At 42.7% G+C, this 16,706-nt stretch overlaps 1 protein-coding gene across 1 annotated transcript in view; it reads right to left on the reverse strand.

Annotated features, from left to right (window-relative positions):
• The window catches only part of LOC136862864 (phenoloxidase-activating factor 3), a 144,256-nt gene that overhangs the window by 72,877 nt on the left and 54,673 nt on the right, over positions 1-16,706 (reverse strand). The window contains exon 2 of the mRNA XM_067139129.2: positions 10,358-10,711. Coding sequence (XP_066995230.2) covers positions 10,358-10,711 — 354 coding nt within the window. The remainder of the gene's footprint in view (positions 1-10,357; positions 10,712-16,706) is intronic.

Here is a 16,706-nt window from a genome sequence, read left to right on the forward strand (position 1 = left end):
TAAGTATTTTTTGTTTGCGGGAAATCGACTTGGTGGGGGTGGGGGTGAAAATAAGTAAAGGAGTTAAATTTTGTTTATGAGGATACTGAAACAGGAACCGGCCGTGATCGAACTGGTGACCACGCGGTCTCTGTCATAATTTCAAATTGTGCGCGTTGTGGGCTATGATGCAACGCTTCCGGCAAGCGAGCTCGCGGCAGCCTGCTAAGACACGCCTACGACGTCACGAAACGCGTAGTCCACACGTCAGAGAGAACCATCTGGAAACTTTTTAATATTTCCGCTTCCAGATGAGATATCGAGTAACGGATAACGGGACCGTGTAGCTTACAATAACAGATAGATCACATCCAAATTTCATGTTAATCACTATGTTCTTTAACGAGATATCGCAACGTCAGGATATCAAGTAATATCAATGACGTTAATGCGCAGGGTCAAGGCCGGGTTTATAATTTTGTTTTGCTAGTTGCTTTACGTCGCACCGACACAGGTAGGTCTTATGGCGACGATGGGATAGGAAAGGCCTAGGAGTTGGAAGGAGGTGGCCGTGGCCTTAATTAAGGTATAACCCCAGCATTTGCGTGGTGTGAAAATGGGAAACCACGGAAAACGATCTTCAGGGCTGCCGACAGTGGGATTCGAACCCACTATCTCCCGGATGCAAGCTCACAGTCGCGTGCTCCTGACCGCACGGGCAACTCGCCCGGTGCCGGGTATATAGGTAAGGGTTGTTCTGCCCGAAGGCAGGTCCGAACCTCCGCAGAGGTGTTCCTGAGCCGGAGTTTACGTGCGGTAGGGTGGCCAGTTCCTTTCCGCTCCTCCATTCCCTTATCCCCACCAACAGCGCGTGGCAACCCATCCAAATCCTGACCACGCCCAATGTTGCTTAACTTCGGAGATCTCACGGGATCCGGTGTTTCAAAACGGCTACGGCGGTTTGCCGGGTATATAAGACGAGCCAATTTATCCAACGAGAGGTCGGTATAGGGACAGTACAGTACAGCACAGCATAGTAGAGACCTGCTGTCCGAGGTTGTGCCGGCAGTAAATTTCAACTTTGTGCGCGAGTGTCGAGTACGAACGTCGAACTAAGTACCCGCGAGGTACTGCCGAGAACTCTAACTCCGACGGCGGTATGAATCCTGCATTCTAAGTATTTCCAAACACTTAAACATTTCGCGTGACTTATAATATACAAGTGTTAGACATCGGACGTGTTAATGCCGTGTATGATATAATTGTGGATTATCTTATAAATTAATACGAAGAGCCTACGTGTTAACTTCTACGAGTAAATTAGCCAGTTAGGACTTCGTTTGTGGAAACTCCATGCCTAATACTTTATGGTTAGAAGTAAAGACAGTGCCATTAACTCTTTAATATTTCGTGGTGATAGAGTGATAGTAGGTTGTTTCTCAACGCATCGGGAACATAGACTGAATCCTACACTAAGATCACGTGTGAAGTTGAATGAATAGACTTTATTTCAATTTCCTTGAACTGCATTAACCGGACAGTGAGAACTCAGTGAAGTCAGGGTACCATGAAGTTTCAATTATCTTAGCATAGACTTTGTTTACAACTTATTGAATTGCATTAAACTGGCAAGTGGAACTTAGTAAATTCAGTGTCTCATGACAAGTCAATCAAATTATTAGTAGACTTGGTGCAAATTACTGCGCATATTAGACGTGCTACTTGGAATGATCAGTGCAGTATCACTCGAAGTGGTGTGTGTACACCAACGCCCCGTACATACTCCGATCACCCGTATTATCATGTGAACTCCCGTCGATGGAGATGTGGTAACTCGGAGGGATACGTGATGATGGTGTACCTGATCCATGGTGGACGTGGTAACTTCGAGGCTCGTTGTGATTGTGTTCCTGATCTATGGTGGACGTGGTAACTCGGAGGGATACGTGATGATGGTGTTCCGGTGATAAGTGTTCCTGATCCATGGTAGACATGGTACTACTCTCTGTGAGGACACAGCCAAACGGAGCCACTTCTTCAACAAGGTGGTATGGATCGTTGTCATTAAAAAATAGTGTGAACTGTGTCGTATCAAGTCACTTTCAATTCAGCCAGTCACTTTAAAACTTTCCAGCAAATTTAATTCTCATTCAATACGATTTCGAACTCATGCACTCCAATTTTACAAATGACTCGCTATTCCTTAAAGCCAGTGTAATGTTAAGTCGTACCGAGAAACTTGCTAATGAGTGGGAACTTTGAAACATAGCCACTTCGTTAACATTTCTACGAATTAGAACTTTGTTTATCTCCATATTACGTTAGGTAGATAACTGAAGAATGAACTTTAGCTCGAAATTTGGCAGGCATAACTTATCAAGATTGAACTTTATTTCCTCGCACCAATTAATCATTTCAGGAAGGAACTCTAATTTTGTTAGTTCCCTTTTCATTAGTGATCTTTACTTTTCAAATGTGAACTTAATTAATGTCGTTATTTATGAACTTCAAAAATGGACATTATTCGCTTAAAATAACTAATTACTTCAAGGTGATCTTAATTAATGTTGTCATTTATAAACTTCGAGAATGTCCTTACATACATACACCATACATCCATCCATCATCATTATAGACTGTTATGCCTTACAGCGTTCAGTCTGCAAGCCTCAGTGAATTTACAAAACATCGCCACAATACTCTATTTGCAACTAGTGTTGTGGCCTCATTTAGTTCTATACCTCTTATCTTTACATCGTTAGAAACTGAGTCTAACCATTGTCGTCTTGGTCTACCTCTACACCTCTTACCCTCAATAACAGAGTCCATTTACTCCTAGGTAAATTATCCTCCCCCATTCGCGTCACATTACCCCACCACCGAAGCCTGTTTATGCGTACAACTTCATCCGTCGAGTTCATTCATAAATTAGCCTTTATCTCCATATTCCGAGTATCCTCCTACCATTGTTCCCACCTACTTCTACCAGCAATCATTCTCGCTATTTTCATGTCAGTTACTTCTAACTTATGAATAAGATATCCTGAGTCCACCCAGATTTCGCTCCCGTAAAGCAAAGTTGGTCTGAAAACAGACCGATGTAAAGATAGTTTCGTTTGGGAGCTGACTTCCTTCTTACAGAATACTGTTGATCGCAAATGCGAGCTCACTGCATTAGCTTTACTACACCTTGATTCAATCTCACTTACTATATTACCATCCTGGGAGAACATACAACCTAAATGCTTGAAACTGTCTACCTGTTCCAGATTTATATCCCCAATCTGACACTCAGTTCTCTTGGATTTCTTACCTACCGACATCAATTTAGTCTTGCAAAGGCTCCTTTTCATACCATACCCATTGCACCTGTTTTCAAGTTCCAAGATATTAGACTGCAGGCTTTCGGCACAATCTGCCATTAAGACCAAGTCGTCAGCATAGGCCAGACTGCTTACTACATTTCCACCTAATTGAATACCTCCCTGCCATTTTATACCTTTCAGCAGATGATCCATGTAAACTACGAACAGCAAAGGTGAAAGATTACAACCATGTCTAACCCCTGTATGTACCCTGAACCAAGAAATCATTCTACCATCAATTCTCACTGAAGCCCAATTGTCAACATAAATGCCTTTGATTGATCTTAATAATCTTTTTTTAATTCCATAGTCCCCCAGTATGGCGAACATCTTTTCTCTCGGTACCCTGTCATATGCTTTCTCAAGATCTACGAAACATAAACACAACTGCCTATTCCTCTCGTAGCATTTTTCAATTACCTGGCGCATACTGAAAATCTGATCCTGACAGTCTCTCTGTGGTCCGAAACCACACTGATTTTCATCCAACTTCCTCTCAAGCACTGATCGCACACTCCATTCCAAGATGCCAGTGAATACTTTGCCTGGTATACTAATCAGTGAGATACCTCGATAGTTGTTGCAATCCTTCTGGTTCCTTTGGTTATAGATAGGTGCAGTTACTGCTTTTGTCCAATCTGAAGGTACCTTACCAACACTCCATGCTAATCTTACTACTCTATGAAGCCATTTCATCCCTCCCTTCCCACTATACTTCACCATTTCAGGTCTAATTTCATCTATTCCTGAAGCTTTATGACAATGGATTTTATTTACCATCCTTTCCACTTCCTCAAGCGTAATTTCACCACCATCATATTCCTCCTCCCCATGAGCTTGGGTGTTCGCTACACCACCAGGATGATTTCCTTTCACGCTGAGAAGATGTTCAAAATATTCCCTCCACCTCTCCAGTGATTCCCTGTGATCATTTATGAGTTCACCTGAATTACTCAAAACATTGTTCATTTCCTTTTTTCCTCCCTTCCTAAGATTTTTTACTACTGTCCAGAAAGGTTTCTCTGCTGCCTGGCCTACCCTTTCCAGATTATTACCAAAGTCTTCCCACGACTTCTTTTTGGATTCAATAACTATTTGTTTCGCTCTGTTTCTTTCATTTACGTACAAACCCCTGTCTACCTCGGCCCTTGTTTGGAGCCATTTCTGATAAGCCTTCTTTTTATGTTTACAAGCTGCTCTCACTTCATCATTCCACCAAGATGTTCGCCTTTTCCCATCTTTACACACAGTTGTTCCTAGGCATTCCCTTGCTGTTTCTTCTACAGCATCCCCGTATGCCACCCATTCTCTTTCTATATACTGAACCTGCTTACTGTCTACTGTTCGAAACTTCTCACTAACCATATCCATGTACTTCTGTCTAATTTCCTCATCCTGGAGATTTTCTACCCTTATTCGTTTGCAGAAAGATTTCACTTTCTCTACCCTAGGCCTAGAGATACTTAGTTCAATACAGATCAGATAGTGGTCTGTATCGTCGAAAAATCCCCGGATAACTCATGCATTCCTAACAGATTTCCTGAATTCGAAGTCGGTTAAGATATAGTCTATTATGGATCTGGTACCCCTAGCCTCCCACGTGTAGCGGTGAATGGCCTTATGTTTGAAGAATGTATTCGTAACAGCTAAACCCATACTAGCACAGAAGTCCAGCAAACGTTTCCCATTCCCAGTAGCTTCCATATCCTCCCCACATCTACCAATCACCCTTTCGTATCCTTCAGTTCTATTTCCAACTCTCGCATTGAAATCACCCATTAGCACTATCCTATCCTTGCTGTTGACCCTGACCACGATGTCACTTAATGCTTCATAAAACTTGTCAACTTCATCCTTATCTGCACCCTCACATGGTGAATACACTGAGACAGTTCTCGTCCTAATTCTTCCAACTGACAAATCTACGCACATTATTCGCTCATTTACGAGCCTAACAGAAACTATGTTGCGTGCAATGGTATTCCTGATAATCAGCCTAACCCCATGCCCTGGCCTTCCTTTCCTAACACCCGTCAAGTACACTTTATAATCTCCTATCTTTTCCTCGTTATCTCCCCTTACCCGAATATCACTTACTCTTAGCACATCCAGATGCATCCTCTTAGCTGTCTCAACCAGTTCTACTTTATTTCTTCCATAAGCCCCATTGTTATTGATAGCTCCCCATCGAATTCCATTTCGTTTACCAAGTTGTTTCCAAGGAGTTCCTCGCCTGTCAAATGTGAGTGGGACTCCGTTTCTCCCATAGGTCCGAAGCTTGCTTAAAATGTTCTGAGCTTGGTAAATTCATGAGGAAGGATGCTACCCTACTTTCTTTATCCAAGCGAATTAATTATATCAAAAAGGGTATTTATTAATTTCATTGGTGAACTTCATTCTAAATATTTGTCGCTAATAGGATTGACACAATCTTCTGTATTATCAGTTTGTTGAGTATTAAGTGTGGATGAGAATTCAGTTTGACAAATATTCAAGGAAATGATAGGCTATTCGTTTATTTTGACTGATTTTAATAAAGTTTATGTGGCCAGCATATGCAGTCTTTTGCTCCCTCTCTGTACAATCTCCTAACATTAGACCGCACACGCCCTGCGAAACCCTCGTGCTCAATTACACGCGTCAATTAGTGCGTGTCAGTTACTGGTACTGGTGAAAATAAGTAAAGGAGTTTAATTCTGTTTATGAGGATACTTATATCTCAGAAACTGAAGACGTTACAGACGTGAAAATTGGTATTTGGAATATCCTTAAATATAAAGAAATATGCACTTTTGGGAGGGAAATAGAATTATCTGCGGGTGGGAGGTGAAATAACGACTTGAATTCCTTTTATGAGGATACTTAGGTCAAAAACTGAAGATGTTACAGACATGAAAATTTGTATTGGGGTTCTCCTTTTAAAACATGTATTTTTAGTTTTCAGAAATTCCACTTAAGTTTGGTAAAAAATTGAAAAATTTGGTGAAGTTTTAAAATGAATAGGCCTAGCGGTATACTGTATATACAGTATACTTCAAAAACTTAATATGTTACAGACGTGAAACTTGGTATTTGGAAAGTCCTTTAAAGGTACAGGAATATGTATTTTTTTTGTTTTGGCAAAAGGCACTTTACGGAACCGAAAATAAATTTTAAAAAGCCTGAATAATTTCTTATGAGGATACTTATATCCAAAAAACTGAATATGTTACATACGTGAAAATTGGTATTTGGAATCTCCTTTGAAAATAAGGAAATATGTATCTTTTGGTTTTGGAAAATCCACTTATGTGGGGGTAGGATTGATAGAGGGGTTTAATTATTTTTAGGGGTATAATTACATCTCAAAAACTGAAAATGTTACAGACGTGGAAATAGGTATTTGGAATCTCCTTTAAAAGTAATGTTTTTTCGACTTGAGTCTGAAATGTACAGTTCTATGTCATATGGTTAACTCAGCCCCAAACGACAATAGCACATACGTGGTTTACAAAGAGTTTCTGGGGAAAATGAAACTGTATCTTTCGGCGGGTTTTTATATTTTAGGAATTTTCGGATAATGTCTTAGTACAGTACCGAAGAACGATTACTTTTAACAAATTACGATATCCTCGCGAGCGAAGCCGCGGGTAACTGCTGGTCATATTATAAAACAGATAGATGATCTTCGGTAATTTTTCTGACCTTGAGATTGGTTGTTCTTATAGTGGTAGTACTATTCGTTTTACTTCGTACTAACTACTTTTACGGTTTTCGGAGACGTATTTTTCTAATTAAACCTGATATAACAATTTAAGAGCTTTTCTGTAGGAATGCTTACCGTTTCGTTCTTAAGTAGGGATAGTTTACATATACAATTCTCAATGTGTACTATTAAGGGTTGGATATTTGATTTTCAAATAGCAAACTATTTCGGATAAATTGTCAGTTTCGGCAGATAAAGAGCTAAATGCGGTTAGTTTCCACATAATGTAAATCTCAACTGTCAACTGGAATCGTCCACACATCCCAGCTACAAGAGAAATCTTGTTCAATTGATGTCAATTCTTGTAAGTGCAAGACGGGGCTAGGTAAGGTCAGTCCTGAGTATTTGTTTGCTTAATCTCGTGTGAGTAAAGTAGTATACCTGACAAAAGTGCGTGGAGGTATATTTTGTGTATTATATTGTATGTATTGTGGGGGCGTGATTAGCTCAGTAGCTTAGCTGCTAGCTTCCCATCCAGATGGCCGAGGTTAGAATCCCGGTCGATCCTGCGTTGAGATTTTCGCCTCAAAGATCACGTGGCGTCAGGAATGACATCCGTTCTCAAATCCCCGGCCAAAACCAAAGTGAGCCTGGTAGGCTCCAGTGATCTCAGAAATAACTGAGACAAGAAGAAGAACGTTTTCTATTTTATTGATTATGCTGCTATAGTTTTGTAAAACATTTCAAAGTTAATACTTGTTCATAATACGCCATATCATGTTGGAAATCTAAAGTATGACGTTTTTCTACAGACAATTGTAGTTTTGAAGTTTGGCAATAATATAAATGTTTCAACATTTTTTCCTGAACACGCCCTTTGTTTCCAATGCAATGTCTCAGTCAGAGCACCTCACGTTATACGCAATGGAGAGAGAATGTGTAGTGTGGAAGTTTAGTTAAGAAGCAAAGATAAAAAGAAAGTCAGAATCGAAAAAAGGTGGGATATTTAATGGGAAAAATGACATAATTAACGAAGTTGTAACCGTCCAGGCTTCTCCAGCCCTACTAATTTAATATAATATTATTTTACGCGATATCATTTGATATCAAGTTTATTCGCCATCGGCAATTATTTGGAATAACATATTGATTCAACGTCAACCATTTGTAATCAAGGCTTTTTGGAATCATATTGTATATATGATAACATCGTTTTATTATTTAAATTATTACATTATGTAGGATAAGAATTCATTATGTTGTAAATACGGTCAATATGTTGAGACATAGTTGTTTTCATTTCATCTCATGTTTGTGTATACGGAGGGTTATTCTTGAAGCTTGGGATTTTGCGTGAGTCATGGGTTTATTTTATGACCAAGGCTAGTAAACAGCGACCCGTGCGCGAGGCTTGCAAGCTGGTCAGCTATATCATCGCCACGCCTTCTGGACTTGTCGAGGAGGAAGAGCAGGGGAGTTGATGCTTCGATCTATCGAATCAGATACTTCGTTTTACATGAGTTTTGAGATTGAACTGTTACCAAGAGTGGGGGTGAGCCCGGATATATACTGATTCTCAACACGAGAACGGGACCTTACGACCTTACGACCTTCCAACCTTACAACCTAACTACGTGTACTCCATCACTACTACTTCTACTGTGAACATCTACTTTGTACGATGTGATTTGATTTTTGAAACAGTGTGTGGTCGCTCCGCGACATAGTTTATTTTTGTACAATGTGTTATCGCTTCGATACAGTACTTAGTTGCGGTAATGTTATCGGATCTGCGTGAAACGAAACAAGCTTACGGCTTGTGTTATATTCAGTAAATATTGTGGACGAAGAACTATGTTTAAGTTCAAGTCTACGGAATTTGGTACAAGTCGGTACCGTATAAATAGTATAGCTCAGTTGGATTGAGATTTCTACTAATATGGAAAAATTCATATCTCTGAATTTTCTACTCATACGATCAACGCTGATCAGTTTTTACAAGTATAGGGCCAATGTCTAATTTAAAGACTAGGCAAGTAGGGAGTGCTAGTCCAGATAGCCCGTACCATATCAGAGAAGGAAGGAAGGATGTCCATGGAGCAAAGTCTACATCGAGAAGGAGAGAACGAGTAACCACGGAAACCAGATGACTTCAACGGAAGCTGCAATTGGTGAGCTTCAATTTGATAAAGCAAGCAATAAATAAATTCAGTAAATTAAATTTTAAATTCCTCCACGCTTTAAGGAAACTTTTCCGATTCATCTCATTTTTTTTTGTATAATAAATTCATTTGTATTTTATATTGCGTTAATTTTCTTTCTTAAGCGATACTTAATGGTTAATTATTTAAAATCCTACCCCTGTGTTTTAAGTATAAGTCTCTATGCTAGTAAATATAAATTTTGGTTTACAGTTTTATTTAAAACTGTAACCATAGCGCCCAAACATTACATAGAGAAATGGGGAACCATAGAATGTTTATTGTTTCTATTTGCGTGGCAATTTGTGGGCAAGCCACAAACAGTTTATTTAATATTCATGTGTCCCAAGATAATAACTTTCATCTCCTCAAGTGTTTTGCTGAGGAGGGAACAGTTACAAAGTGTTTTAAAACATAAAATATAACATATATTTCTATTTTTACCGTTTGCTTTACGTCGCACCGACACAGATAGGTCTTATGGCGACGATGGGATAGGAAAGGCTTAGGAATGGGAAAGAAGCAGCCGTGGCCTTAATTAAAATATAGCCCCAGCATTTGCCTGGTGAGAAAATGGGAAACCACCGAAAACCATCTTCAGGTCTGCCGTCAGTGGGGTTCGAACCCACTAGCTCACAGCTGCGTGCCCCTAACCGCAAGGCTAACTCGCCCGGTAACAAAACTTTTAACCACACTAACCAATTAATAGTCGTACTACTTGGTAGCTAGTTACAAGTCGGGAGAAAGTGGGAAGAAAGGATTTGTTGTAACGAAATTTAGCCGAGACTGAGTTTACGTATTATCTGTCTTTACGATTGGGACTTAGTTTACCTCATTCTCCATGGTAGAGACTGACTTTTCCAACCCGGACATAAAAGAAGATAAACGAAGGGCCTGTAGGGTATTAGTAGGTTGTCATTATTCAGCAGTTACTTAGCGTACAGAACTTATGCTATGGAGCAGAAACTTACTCGTCATGAAATTATCATCTTACAGATCTCCCATATTGGCACAGATAGGAGTAGTCTGAAAAAAAGTACCTTCAGTGGCTGCAATTTCTGCATTTGCTTGCTTATATGAAATTTCATTATAGTTTTTAAACACATATATTATTAGAATTCACTTACCACTGCGGTACTGCAGGAGAGCTGACCATGGGTATTGACCTGGACTTGCGATTTCACCCCCCAGGATTCGTCTTAGGGTTATTGTACCACAGTCCTCCAGAGGCAGTGAGCGGTGGTTCGATGATCCTGATGTGGATGGTCTAATTGGAGATCTGTCTGAATTCCTCGTAAAATCTGTTGGCTGAGTATCTGGTCGTCGTGACCATGGGCGTGGCAGTGGACGTTCTATTGGTCGTGGTTGTTCTCTTGGCCATGGCGGTCGTGGGCGCCAACCACCTACATATCCTTCTTCGTAATCATCCGAGTCGTACTTGGGGAAGTAGACGTCGCCATAATACTGTCCATTGATAGTTCCTGTGGAACAAACAGTTGTTATTTAAAGACGTAGGAAGTAGGAACTTCCAGTGTTTGTAGAGGAGGTTAAGTAAAATATTTTGAGATACTATTTCTGCTTCCGTTCTAGTAGCGAAACGAAATCAAAGTAGATATATGTGAAACTCACATCTACTTCTGTGCGGTCAGATAACGTTACAATAACATTAAAAACTCATTTTGTTAAAGACTTGGTCTACGATGATCCACTCGACGATGATTGTTATATTATGGGAAGAAACAAATCTTCCCCTATTAACATTTGTATGTATGTTGTGTCCACAGGCTGAACGCTGACTGGCTGATTGGAAGGATGACCTAGACCTCGGGCCAAAGGCTGCTCTGATCCCCAACAGTTCTAATATCATTTATCATATAAAGTTGAGACATTACTGGAGAGTTATGCTAGAGAAATACTGAAGTACAGTAGTTTCCCGATGCTTTCCTAGGCGAGTCAGTGTGTGCTATTACATAACACTCTCCTAAGTCAAGTGAAAGTAATACACCACCTGACCCTGAAAGCGAAACACTCAATTGTTACAGACATTAAGGTACGCCAGAGTGTTGGAATTTACCCCCTCAGAAGTTCTTTAACACGCCAGAAGCCAAAGAGATAGAATGATGGCATTTAAATACTCTAGTGTCGTCGACTTCAGTCAAGATCGAATCCACTACCTTGGAGACAGTGCAACGACTAAGTGACCATGCCATTGTGAGATCGAGATGCTTTTGAGAGCAAAACAGTTACAAACGCCTAAACGACGAACTCCTCTTTCAATTCAATTGGCGACTGATACACCAGGCTCTTCAAATGACCCGACATAAAAAGTTCAAGTGGGGTGAAGTCGGAAGAAAGAGCAGGCCATTCAACAGGACGCCGTGCTTTTGAGCAGTTTTCTCTTTTATTGTTGTTGTTACAATTTGCTTTACATCGCACCGACACACAAGAGGCAGACTCAGCTGAGCCCACCTCAGCCACCACAACAAACAAAACCAATCACCCGTAAGGTGTCAACCCCCCACCCCTTGCAGTCTACACCAAGAATACGAAGATACTCGAAATGGAGCTCCTCAAGACGCTACCGCATGAGCAGAGAAATTATTACTTCTCTTGGCCGAGAGTTGACGCGCATGAAGCGATCCGGCTGCACATGACGAGCTTTGAGAGCTACGAAATTGCTATCGAAGTGCTAAAAGGGCTGAATATTAATTTTGTAAAAGTATTGCCCAACAGCACTATGAAGCGGTTCGTAGTAAGTACCCCCATAAACGGAAGCAATGCGGACGAAATCGAGCTAGCTATGAAAGCGCAGGATATGCCCGCATTCTCCATAGTGCGGATGAGAACAGGGAGCAGGCCAGCCAAAGGCAACCTATTCCTAGTTGCCGTGACGGGCACCCCAGGAGCGGACAATCTGCGGAAAATGCGGATGCTCGTGAACATGCTGCTGTCGGTCGAGCCGTACCGCCCTCCAGCCACTGGCCCCCAATCTAGAGTGTGTCAGAGGCATCCAGGGGCGGCCTGCCGACTGGAGCCCAGATGCCCCAGATGCGCCGCCTCCCACTTGTCCCGCGACTGCCCCCACGGCAGCGACCCCGCGTAATCTAAGTGCGCTAACTGCGGGGGGAAACACGCGGCTAATTTTAAGGACTGTCCCAGCCGCAGGAACTTCGAAGCCGCCTGTCAAGGCAAAGGGCCAAAGGGTGAAGGGCGTGGCGACCCTAAAGCACAAGCAGGCCCTTCAGGCACAGGCGCCTCACGCAAGAAGAAATCACGCCCCTCAGGCAAAAAGGACCCCTCAGGTCCCGCAGGCCCTTCAGGCACAAAGGGCCAAAAACAAGGCCCTTCCGGCACGCAGCGCCCTTAAGGTGGAGGCATCTTAAATTTTAAACCCACACGGACTGAGGGTGAACACAACCCTGGGCTCTCAGCCCAACCAGCCCCCACCACCGTCCAAACCAAGACCTCCAGCAACAACGGAAAGAAGGCCCAACCCTATGCAAGGAACAACAGGCAGGTTAAGTCCACGCAAGCTACCCCCGAGGTGCCATAGGGCCCGCCACAGGCTAGCTCCAACGCCGCAGAGAACCTGCCACTAGTAAACAGGCATCCGCTCCACCGCCCCCAACGCCCGCCAACAGCACCAAACCAACCCCACCACCTACACAGAAACAGGTACATCAGCCAGAGAGGAACATGGCAGTAAAGGCGTTCAAGGAAAAGATAGAAGAAATCCTGAAAACCATCTTTCCGAACTTGAACCTCACGGAAATCATAACCACTGGAATTTTGATGGCCAACATGCTCCCATTCCCCTGGCTAAGGGACCTGGCTAATACGATCTATGACCTCCTGACCCAAGATGTCTGCGCAACACAACGACGACAATAATAATAATAATAATAATAATAATAATAATAATAATAATAATAATAATAATAATAATAATAATGATAATAATAATAATAATAATAATAATAATAATAATAATAATAATAATAATAATAACACGCAGGGGCTTCGAGTACTAATATGGAACTATCAGGGCGTCAGGTCCAGAAAATTCGAACTCGAAGCCTTCTTAGCCGCGAATACCATACAGGTAGCTCACCTAACAGAAAACTTCCTCCTACCGGGGAAGAAGTTCACCATAAGAGGCTACAAATTACACAGAAGCGACAAGGCTAATAGAGTCGGAGGGGTGGCAGTTCTGGTAAGGAAGGACATTAAACATATGGGACTAGACTTACCAGAGCTAGTCGAGCTGGAGGCATGCGAAATTGCCATGCCAGTGCGAGGGACACTCATCAATGTCATATCAGCATACGCCAGACCGAAAAGCCTTAACACACAAGACATCGAAACGGTACTAAGACTAAATCGAAACATGATCCTAGGAGCTGGAGGCATGCGAAATTGCCATGCCAGTGCGAGGGACACTCATCAATGTCATATCAGCATACGCCAGACCGAAAAGCCTTAACACACAAGACATCGAAACGGTACTAAGACTAAATCGAAACATGATCCTAGGAGGAGACCTAAATTCGAAACACGCCAGCTGGGGCTGCTTGAGACCTAACTCAGAAGGCACAAGGCTGTACAACCACATGCTATCCCAGGACTATGTGGTAACAGCCCCCTGCGAACCCACGTTCCTAGCGCCAAACGATCAGATCTACGATATACTAGACATAGCCCTACTGCTACATATTCCTCAAAGACACAGCATAAAAGTCATAAACAACCTCGGATCGAGGCACCAACCAGTGATATTTACACTGGATGCGAACCCAGAGGAATATGAAAATAACCCCAAGCGCCGACTCAACTATAAAGCACCCAAATGGGGTAAATTCGAAAGAAAACGCGATTCACTCCTACAGGGGACTGAGGACATACAAATAGGAAACCCAGCCCAAACGGAAGAATCTTTAAAACCACTCATAAATGCGATCCAGGCAGCCACAACAGCGAGCATCACGGCACACAAAACCTAAACAACACACTAACATCGAAATACCGGCCCACATTAAAGATCTAACACGCAAGCGCAACCAACACAAGCGCAACTGGGCCCGATACCACCATAATGAAGACCGGATACGTAAAAATGAACTCAGAACAGAAATGGATGCCGAAGTGATGGAATACAGGGCGCGGACCTGGAATGACAAACTGAGTACGTTTGACACAAATACCAGACCGGTGTGGAACTTAGCGAGATACTTCACGCGAGAACCACACGTGATCCCAACAATTAAGGGACCTAACGGACCAGTATACGAAAACCAAGATAAAGCCGAGGTGATAGCTGACTCACTGGAAGCGGCCTTTACGCTCAATGACGAACCGTCAGATCCCGCCTTCACTAGACAAACAGAGACCAAGGTAGCGGAATTCCTAGCGAACGCACCTAAGCCCGAGGTTAAGAAGACTAATATCCACGAAATTAAGTGGATAATAGATCACCTCAACCCGAAGAAGGCACCCGGCCCAGATGAGATTCAAAACATAATACTCAAGAAGCTAACTCCGAAAGCCCTCACACTACTCACTAAAATATACGATGCAATGTTTCAAATGCAGTATTACCCGGAACAATGGAGAAAGGCGAGAATCCTCGTATTTGGTAAACCCTAATAATTACAGGCCCATCAGCCTCCTGGACGCCCTCAGCAAAGTATTCGAGAAAATACTGCTGAAAAGGCTAATAGCACATATCATTCGAAATGAACAATTCGATTTTAGGAACGGCCACTCCGCCCCGCAACCGCTAACCCGGGTCATAGAGCAAGCGACCATCGGACTAAACTAGCGGAGGTACACAGGCACGGTATTCCTTGATATCCAGAAGTCATTCGATAAAGTCTGGCACGAAGGCCTATTAGCGAAATTATTAGACCTCGAATTCCACCCAGGGTATATAAGATTAATTAAATCATACCTGGAAGGCCGAGAGTTACAAGTAGATGTTCACAACACACTGTCAAGCACGCAACCGATTAGGGCGGGCGTAGCCCAGGGGTCACTGATAGGCCCTATCCTGATCATCCTATTTACGAATGACATTCCAACAGCGGAACTCGCTACCACGCACCTCTACGCGGATGTCACTGCTATCACAGTACAACACCCTCAGCTAGCATCATCCGAAAGAGACTACAAGTAGCACTGCGAGCCCTGCTAACCAAATGGCGTATCAAGGTCAACGTTGACAAATGTCAAGCTGTGTTGCTCACCAGGAAGAACGGACGCATACATAGGCCAGCCAAAATTAAACCGCTCAAACTATTTAATCAAGATATAACACGGCACGACAAGGTCAAATATCTAACCATGCTACATCACATTAAAGACATCAGCGGAAAACACACGCACGACTCTCACAGCTCTATCCTATACTGAATAAAAGATCCAGTATTAACAAGAGAGTAGCAATCAACATGTACAAGGCCCTAATTAGGCCAATAATAAAGTACGCAGCCCCTGCCTTGGGCTACACTGCTATGACAAACCTGGATAAGCTGGAATTAACACAAAACAAAAGCATTCGAGCAGCGGCAAGACTCCCGTATGACACACCAATACGCCATCTACGCAGAATTGCGAAAGTCAGCTCGATAAGGCAACACTTACGAAAACAAACACTCCGAATGTACACGAAGTCATGGGGCAATAATATCAACCCACTAGTCAGTGGAATAGGACGCTATGACGTCGATCTATACACCAAATACCCCACGCTGAAGCACATTCTGTTCAGCCACAGCGTCAGGAGGCCGGGGGTCCATAAACGCCCCCTCCTATGCTGACAACAATTCACTAAACCGCTTCACTTAATAATACGCACACACACCGCACTGCAAACACCTGCATATAGGTACGTGTCTATTTACCTATACCCTTGTCCTAGATTATGTTATGTTGCAGATCTAGCCATTACAAGGAATCAAGCGAGGGGGGATTGAGAGAAGAACCACACCATGACGAAGGCAACACAGCCACAGTAAGAGACGACCCAATCCACCCCCGCCTCCCGCCAGTAACAAGGGAGTGGACAGAAAACCCACCCCTGCAGCTATCATGTAACTATTTATTTGTTTACTTGTTTCACAGGACATGAGAGCGGAAGAGCGGCCCGCACTCTACCAAGAAAAAGTATAAATGTATATATGATAAAGATGTATGTATATAGTTGCAGAGACAAGTGTGTGCCAGCAACACCGTAAAGTAGGGACGGCATCAGGCGAGAAAGAAGAAGCCCCTTACCCTAAGTAAGGCTTGGCTCTACTCCCCTTCTCCTTAAAGGAGACTTGCCACCAGGGACCGCTGTCTGCTGGACCAAGGGACAAACCTGTGGCCCAAAGCCCAGATGCCAGCGGACCCGAGCCGCACCAGGCAGTGACAAGAAGGACTGATTCCCCATTAATAATTGACAAAAGCTAGGAAAATGGTTATGATTGCAGGACACAT

Source organism: Anabrus simplex, chromosome 2 (genome assembly GCF_040414725.1).
Source record: "Anabrus simplex isolate iqAnaSimp1 chromosome 2, ASM4041472v1, whole genome shotgun sequence".
Classification (NCBI taxonomy): domain Eukaryota; kingdom Metazoa; phylum Arthropoda; class Insecta; order Orthoptera; family Tettigoniidae; genus Anabrus; species Anabrus simplex.